The following is an 8,640-nucleotide window of genomic DNA, read 5'->3' on the forward strand; positions in this document are numbered from 1 at the left end:
CTCTGCTCCATTATTGGAATTAGTTGGGGCCGCTGCAGTCAGACCCTCTTTGATTGGAAAGTTAGTCCCTATTCTTTGGATAAAAAATAACATTCAAACTTAAGAATACTCTATTACCACGTAGCTGTCACTAATTTAACCCTGTAGTATTTTTGCCTATTTTCTTACATGTTATTACACATTGCACTTACAAAAAAAAATAACTTTTTTTTTTCAAAAATCATTACTTAATTTTGCGCCCATCTGATCCATCTGATGACGCAGACGTATCAGTGCAGATTTCACATCTTGGTTTTTCAGGCTGTAGATCAATGGGTTAAGCATGGGGACGGCAGCCGTGTTAAACAGAGAGAAAAGCTTGCTAGATTCCAATCCATCCAATGAAACTGGTCTCATGTACTGACAGATAAGAGTCACATAGAGGAGGATGACCACCGTAAGGTGCGAAGAGCAGGTGTAGAAAGCCTTACGTTTTCCGGAACTAGATCGAATTTTTCGAACAGCTGCGACAATAAAGATATATGGAATGAATGTGAACAGAAAGGGAAAAACGGAAAGGAAGAGTCCACAGATAAAAATTATAAGATTGGTCAATGAAGTGTCGCTGCACGTAAGGTTGATGATGGGAACTATGTCGCAGAAAAAATGGTTAATTATGTTTGATTTATAACAAGAAAATCTGTATATTAAAACAAAAAGAGGAGTCGATTCTAGAAAGCCAAATAGCCAACAGATGGTAGCCAAAGCGGCACACAGGCCTGGGCCCATGACAGAAGAGTAATGCAGTGGGTTACAGACCGCGACATAGCGATCATAACTCATGGCTGTCAACATCATCAGCTCATTGCCCACTAGAGATATAAAGATGAACATTAGGGATACACACGCATGAGCAGAAACAGTCTTATCCCCTGATATAAAGCTACTAAGGATCTTATGAAGAGTGACCGTGCTGGAGCATATGTCCAAGATGGACAAGTTACACAAGAAGAAGTACATGGGAGTATGGAGCGGGGGCTCCAGGCAGACCACTATAAAGATGGTCATATTACCACCTAGGATGGCTACATAAATCATTAGAACTAGAAGAAAGGTGAGAACGTGGAACACTTGAATATCGGAGATCCCTCTAATAATGAAGTAGGTCACGACCGTCACATTTGCGGCATTCATAATGCAAGCCTCCTGCAAAATTGCAAATCAAAATGGTTAGTAAGAAAATTATGCTGTGTGGAATATCAATATCAAACCACTAGGATCAGCATCAAACCCAAAAAATGTATCCCCCCATAGAATGGATCGTCAGTGCGCATGCTCAACCGTCACTCCATTCATTCTGAGACCATCAGAAAAAAGCTGGGGAGGTGAGGCATGCGCATTGCAGAGCCATTCTAGCTGGGATAAAGGCGTCCTATTCTAGTGCTCAGCGGAGATCTCAGCAGATCACCTACCTAGAAATTATCAACTATCCTTTATTGGTATGGCCATAGAATTTAGTGGACTGTTGTGTTATCCAGCCACAAAGCTGAAATTGCTGCCAAAGAGCTTCTATTTGAAGTGGTCACATTGTGATTCACTTTTGTAGAACTGTGAAAAATGAAAACCTCCATACGGAGTGAATACATTATTTTTTTTATTGACTTGTTGCTGAAATGTGCTTTATTTTATTATTGTACGTCTCCATGTTTAGGTTTTGATGCCGTTTTTGAAACTAAGGCTACGTTCACACGATGAGTTTTTTAGCTACATATTTTTGAACAAATACAAATAACCTATTATACTTAATGGGTGCAGAAAATCTGCAACATCAAAAACTCACCCAATGCTCATCGTGCGACCATAGCCTAAAAAGGGGAATTTAAAAAAATGTGAAGTCTCTTTTTATCATTCAGTACTGGGTTTGGCTTAAAGAAAAAAAAAAAAAGAAAAACGAGGTAACAATTTACAGAACGTGCACTCGATTCACAAAATCGACACTTGGATGTATGCAACTTTGGAACAAGTCCTATGAACTACAGTATGGAGCATAATTTATAAGAATCTGAAATTTACCACTACTGTTGCATCGGCGACATTTTAACTCTTTTAGAAAGTCCATTCTACAAGGAATGCCTCCTCTCGCCTGGTGTAGACACTGCCTTAGTTTTTTGGTGTAGGAATTGTACCCTTGTATGCTTTATAACATACATTTGGTGCTTTTCTACTAGAAAAAAAGAGAGTAATTATCAATTCTAACATCACCAACTATACTGAACATATACAGTACAATAACTTGCATCAGAAAAGTCCGAAAAGTAAAAAGATAACGCAAAGTATTCCATTGATCGTAAATGTTTAAAATATGTAGTTTTATTACAATTAAATGTATGTCAGAGTGTAAATTTGGAAAATATGATAAAAATATGGTAAAAAAGGAGGGGTTTTCCAATCCTCTCAGTTTTGCCTTTACATTTTTCAGCCCTATATCTCAGGCTGCATTTGCTTCTAATAACTAGGGACTCTGGAAAACTCAGTTGCAATTTACATATCAATCCTACATTTGTTATATCCTAGGAAAACACCTTTTTCCCCCCATCATCTATTACTTGTAATATCTATTAGCATACTCACCCTATGTAGTGCTTTATTCTATTTCTTTTCAGCTTTTCTACTAATTCCTTCTACTTCAAACTTTTTTGTGGATTGGAGTCAACAACACGGGTGCAAAATGGATGGCACATGGAAGAAGAATCATCCGTTTTTCACGAATGTAAAAACGAAAACGGATGTGTGAATATAGCCCAATATTAACAATGACACAAACATTGGTACAACTGATGTCACATACCAGGCAGGCACAAGGTGTTCAGGAAAAATAAAATTCACAGCAGCAGCACACATAACGACTTACTATACACGGCTTGTTGGGAGAAGATTTCACATTCCACATGAAAAGTCAAAAGTGGTGGCGAAATAAAGAAGTATAGCATGTGATATGACAAGAAGTCACAAAATACTCTTCACTTTATACAACAAATACCGGTATTTATGAATGGTGCTAAAGATTGTATAATCCCAGGAGGAACAACCTCCGTAGATAATACCTAGAAATATTTATTTTTGATTAATTAATCCTTAATGGATAATCTAAAAAAAAAATCTCAAACATTTTAATTTACTCACATAGGAATAGAAAAAAGTTTGCAAGAAGAAAAACACAATTTTAGTAGCTTAGTGTTAAACCAGTAAATGAAATAATAAAATAGTAAAAAAAAAGGAAGAAAATAATTCTCAAATCATATCAAAGTGTAGATGTACAAAGCGCAGGAGGAAAAAAAGTGCATTTGTATGCCACTTATTGAATCTGCGACTAAACCATAGCACCAGAAATGCCAAAATGAACACTACCACAAAGACAGAGTTAGGCCTGTTTCACATTTCCGTTTTTTGACGTCAGTCAAAATCTATCAGTTTTAGAAAAAATTGGATCCGCCCCTTTTTTGGCGGATCCGTTTTTTTCCCCCCATATACTTACATTAGTGGCGGATTTTGACTGACGGTCGTCTGTTGCATCCGTTTTTTGACGGATCCGTCAGAATTGTAGCGGCTCCCGGGCGGAGGAGACGGACTCTGAAACGTTTTTTCTGAGCGACGGTCCGCTATTTTCTATTGCGCATGCCCGCCAGATTTGCTCTGCCAGGGATTTTAACCCTGAATAGTGTTTCGGAAAGCCCGTGAAATATCTCTCTTCTTTTCCAGACCGCGATTCCTTTAAATTTCTTCCACTTCCCGTCCGCAGTGGATCCGACCTAAAAACGGATCCTGTAGCATCCGTTTGGCCCACAACGGAAACGGATCCGTTTTTGTCACCTTTGTCAGATTTTGACTGACTAAAAAAGACGGAAATGTGAAACAGGCCTTAGCAGACAGAAACGCTTGTCAAAAATGCGAACGCATCCAGCCCTCCACCATGCCGTCTGCCATTACTAACATGTGACTTAATGGCCAATGGTGCAGAGCTCACCGATACCAGTGAAGTCCTGTAATAGAAGCCACGGGGGATCGAGTCTGTTCATTCATTTCTTCCCTCATAAATCTTCCTCCATCAACTGGGAGTGATATTATTTAGACATGTAAGGCTGGTTTCACATTTGCGCTTTTGTGCGCAGCGCATCGTGCGCACCCGTGCGCATGCGCACTGCGCACCTATATTTATCATGACGTGCGCATGGTCTTGCGCATACTTGCGTTTTCGTGCGCATGCGTTTTTTTGTCTTTCGCGCCAGGCGCGCCAGACGCAACATGTTGCATTTTTGGTTCCGCCCTGTCTCGTCAAAAAAACGCATGCGCACGCTTGCGCACGGAATGCGCAAAAACACCACATTGGAGCCTATGGGAACGCATGCGTGCGCATGGTCTTGCGCACGCTTGCGTTTTTATGCGCATGCGTTTTTAAGATAAACACGTCTGGAATGTGGTCTAGACAGTAAAAAAAAAAATTAAAACAAGGTGATAAAATGGTGTGGGCACTGGGATTCCACAATACTTAACAGACTGCTCAACGAGTGGACACACAGCTAAAAGCACAAGCTGCACCAATGTAAGTATGATAAACCTAATGTCTGGCTGAAATTTCAATACATTTCTATGTACTTATGTCTCTTTTTTTTTATTGCAGCATGTCTTCATCTGGTGACGAATATGTCCCCGGGACAGGGCAAGAGGCAGAAGAAGTGAGTACCATGCTTCCGTATGGATTGGTAAAAATATACACATGTGGTTAATTTTTTTTGTTTAATTTTCAGACCTCATCCTCCACCACGCCACCACCACCGGAGGAACGGCAGGAGCAGCAAGGCCAAGTGCGGGCGGGAAGATGGGATGTAAGTACAGACGGACTGTTTTTTTTTAACTTAATTTCTATGCTGGTTTATTTTCTTTTTTTTTGGAACTGTATTGAAAATTCTTTCAGGTGTTTATTTTTTTATGTTTTTGGTAAATTTTTATTAGTATTTTTTGGTAATTTTCCTTCTTTTTTTTGGCTGCTTTTTTGGTTACAGATTTTTTTTAAACTTAATTTAAAGGCTGGTTTATTTTCTTTTTTTTTTGGTAATCATTTTTTAAAGTATTTTTTTTTAATTTTCATGGTTGTTTTTTTCGGTGTTTTTTGCTTTTTTGCATTTATTTTCATTTAAAACAAAAATTTTTTTCATGGCTTGTGTATCAATATCTAAAGCTCAAAGTGTGTATGTGTGTATGTATGTGTGTGTGTATGTTTGTTTGTATGTTTGGGTATATGGGCATGGGACTATGGGATGGCGGATTTGTATGATGGGTATATGGGCTCGGGACTATGGGATGGAGGATATGTATGATGGTATATGGGCACGGGACTATGGATTGGAGGATGTGTGATGAGTATATGGTCTCGGGACTATGGATTGGAGGATGTGTGATGAGTATATGGGCTCGGGACTATGGGATGGAGGATATGTATGATGGTATATGGGCACGGGACTATGGGATGGAGGATATGTATGATGGTATATGGGCACGGGACTATGGGATGGAGGATATGTATGATGGTATATGGGCACGGGACTATGGGATGGAGGATAATTATAATTTTCTATAACTAACCACAGTTCTACTATGCCCGGGCAGCGCCAGGCTCTTCAGCTAGTTTTCTATATTTTTCATTTTAAAATCTTTCAAAGATTAATGTTTGTCTTTCTTTTCTAGGCTCCACAGCGGGAGGAGGACCTCGCCCTGGACAACGACGAGCTCATCCGTCTAGTCCAGGAGCGAGTCCCATTGTGGGACACCCGTCACCAACTGCACTCGGACAACTTGGTGATCTGGCGGCTCTGGAACGAGGTGGCCGAATCGCTGATGGATGGCTGGGACAACGCCTCTCCCCGGGTCCGCAAGGATTTTCGTAAGTATTTAAATGCAGTGTGATGCAGCAGTGATCTTGGCCGGGATCACCCAACTGTGTGTGATGCTATTAACTCCATGGAGTTTCTATCATCACACACAGTTGGATGATCACAGCCTCCAGTGCATAGTCTTACTTTTTTTCTTTTTTTTTTTTTCCCCACAGTGAACAAAGTCAGAACCCGTTGGCGCTCGATGAAGGACCACTTCAACAGGGATATCCGTCAGGAGAAGCAGGTTCGCAGTGGTGCTGTGGCAAGGACCGGCACGAAATACAGATACCATCGTGCCTTGGCATTTTTAAGACCGGTCCTTGCCTCCCGAACGTAAGTATATTCTAGTTGTATTGTGTTTAATTCTGTGCTTTTCTATTCCACAGGAGTTGGCGATTGTTAATTTATGGTAGTAAATTATTTCTTTTCTTTTCACAGCACCTGGAGCAGCACCCAGCAACCTGTGCCCGAAGCGGTCCTTCATCAAGCTGCCCCGGACCCCTCCCAGCCATCCATCAGCGAGGAAGCACCTTGCAGGTCTGCACCACAGTCATCTGGAGACCAGGAAGCTGGTCGCTCAGGTGTTCCCCTGTCCCAGGTCTCTGCCACTGGTTTTGCGGGCACTTCCCGCCAGCAGCGGCAGAGGACCTCGGACAGGCCTGTCATGCCCGAGTTCGTTGAATTGAGCTCGGTCTTTCAGAGTAGCCTCAAGGCACTCTCCGATAGACTTGAGAGTGGTTTCCTCCTTTTGGACCAACGCTACAAGTCTATCGAGGGTCGCCTTGAGCGCCTGGAAGTCGACCTCGCCAGACCAGGGCATCATTTTTATACACAAATAGCTCGGTACACGGCGGAACACCTTACCCCTGACCTCCAGTTGACTGTCATGCAGGCCTGCAACAATGCTTTTATGCAGGCTATGCAGCAGAGTAGGATTATGCAGCAGTCAGCGGTGGCATTTCCACCGGTGCCACCCCTGACTCGTTTTACAGCATTACCTACTTCTGCTGCATATCACTGCACAGCCACCACACTTCCAAGCCTCGCCGGACACCAATATACCGCCCCAAGTCCGAGTGCAGCTGGACACTTACCCGCCAACACCATGCCAAGCGCTGCTCCTGCCTGGCCCACCACTGCTGCCGCCACCACCACTGGGTGGCCCGTCGTCACCACCCCTGCCTGGAGCGCTGCCACCACCACCACCAGCGGGAGGACCACCCCGGTATGGACCGCCACAGCCACCACGCCTGCATGGACCGCCACCACCACCAGCACCACCACCTCGGAGCAGCATCAGCTGGGGGACCCGCATTCAATATTTACGGCCCCTGCCAGGACATCCACCACCACCAGCATGCCACAGCAGGTACAAGATCCTGGCAGGCGGTCCACAAGCGCCAGGCGGTCCCCCAGCTCCAGCCGGTCCACAGCCTCCAGGCGGTCCAGAGGCTCAAGGCGGTCCAGAGGCTCAAGGCGGTCCCCGGGGTCTAGCCAGTCCTCAGGCTCTAGCCGCTCTAGACAGGACAGCAGCAAGACGACGGGCCACCGTCATAAAAAAACAAAGAGGAGGACTCTGGCCCTCCCTCCTCCCTCACCTCCCACTTCACAACTTTCCTTGCCTCGGCTCCCTTCCCCCACTTCTTTGGTTCCTCCTTCCCCTAGAACCCCTTACTCCACCCAAAGCCGTTCCTCATCCCTCCATACCCCCCAGTTTCCACCAACTAAGTAAAATAAATGTTAAAGTTTTATTTCAAAATAATGTTTGGTTATTGTGTCTTTCGCCGCCTGCACACACTGCGCCGTACACTATGGTTTGTTTTTCTTTACTTTATACCGGATGGTCAGCCATCCAACTCTGAAAGGGATACTATATTTCAGATTTTTCTTTTTTTTTTATATATATATATATATATATATACACACATATATATAAACCAGGGGAAGAGTCTTGAGGAGATCATTTGCATATTCCCAGTGCCTTCTGGGATAAGTGAAGAGTCTCCGCGAGCCCAACGATCACTGGGTTTTGGCCGTTGCAGCTGAAAAGAGGAAATCGGAAAACCAGGGGAAGAGTCTTGAGGAGATCATTTGCATATTCCCAGTGCCTTCTGGGATAAGTGAAGAGTCTCCGCGAGCCCAACGATCACTGGGTTTTGGCCGTTGCAGCTGAAAAGAGGAAATCGGAAAACCAGGGGAAGAGTCTTGAGGAGATCATTTGCATATTCCCAGTGCCTTCTGGGATAAGTGAAGAGTCTCCGCGAGCCCAATGATCACTGGGTTTTGGCCGTTGCAGCTGAAAAGAGGAAATCGGAAAACCAGGGGAAGAGTCTTGAGGAGATCATTTGCATATTCCCAGTGCCTTCTGGGATAAGTGAAGAGTCTCCGCGAGCCCAACGATCACTGGGTTTTGGCCGTTGCAGCTGAAAAGAGGAAATCGGAAAACCAGGGGAAGAGTCTTGAGGAGATCATTTGCATATTCCCAGTGCCTTCTGGGATAAGTGAAGAGTCTCCGCGAGCTCAACGATCACTGGGTTTTGGCCGTTGCAGCTGAAAAGAGGAAATCGGAAAACCAGGGGAAGAGTCTTGAGGAGATCATTTGCATATTCCCAGTGCCTTCTGGGATAAGTGAAGAGTCTCCGCGAGCTCAACGATCACTGGGTTTTGGCCGTTGCAGCTGAAAAGAGGAAATCGGAAAACCAGGGGAAGAGTCTTGAGGAGATCATTTGCA

At 43.8% G+C, this 8,640-nt stretch overlaps 1 protein-coding gene and 1 long non-coding RNA gene across 2 annotated transcripts; one reads left to right on the top strand and one right to left on the bottom strand.

Moving 5' to 3' along the window:
- Nucleotides 1-213: 213 nt before the first annotated feature.
- Nucleotides 214-1,173, bottom strand: LOC141051651 (olfactory receptor 6C1-like). Its single transcript, XM_073548662.1, has one exon. It carries the CDS (start codon nucleotides 1,171-1,173, stop codon nucleotides 214-216), a length of 960 nt encoding a protein of 319 aa, XP_073404763.1.
- Nucleotides 1,174-4,444: 3,271 nt separating this feature from the next.
- LOC141051711 (uncharacterized) lies at nucleotides 4,445-4,851 on the top strand. The gene is made up of 3 exons (XR_012220685.1): nucleotides 4,445-4,579; nucleotides 4,658-4,712; nucleotides 4,785-4,851. It is a non-coding gene; the product is annotated as an uncharacterized lncRNA (long non-coding RNA).
- Nucleotides 4,852-8,640: the final 3,789 nt, after the last annotated feature.

The sequence above is a fragment of the Dendrobates tinctorius genome, unplaced genomic scaffold (genome assembly GCF_039654945.1).
Source record: "Dendrobates tinctorius isolate UK_male_01 unplaced genomic scaffold, ASM3965494v1 ptg000158l, whole genome shotgun sequence".
In the NCBI taxonomy this organism is placed as follows: domain Eukaryota; kingdom Metazoa; phylum Chordata; class Amphibia; order Anura; family Dendrobatidae; genus Dendrobates; species Dendrobates tinctorius.

What these genes read in the sequence shown, in the direction of transcription:
- LOC141051651 (XM_073548662.1), bottom strand. Translation starts at nt 1,173, where the DNA reads ATGAATGCCGCAAATGTGACGGTCGTGACCTACTTCATTATTAGAGGG.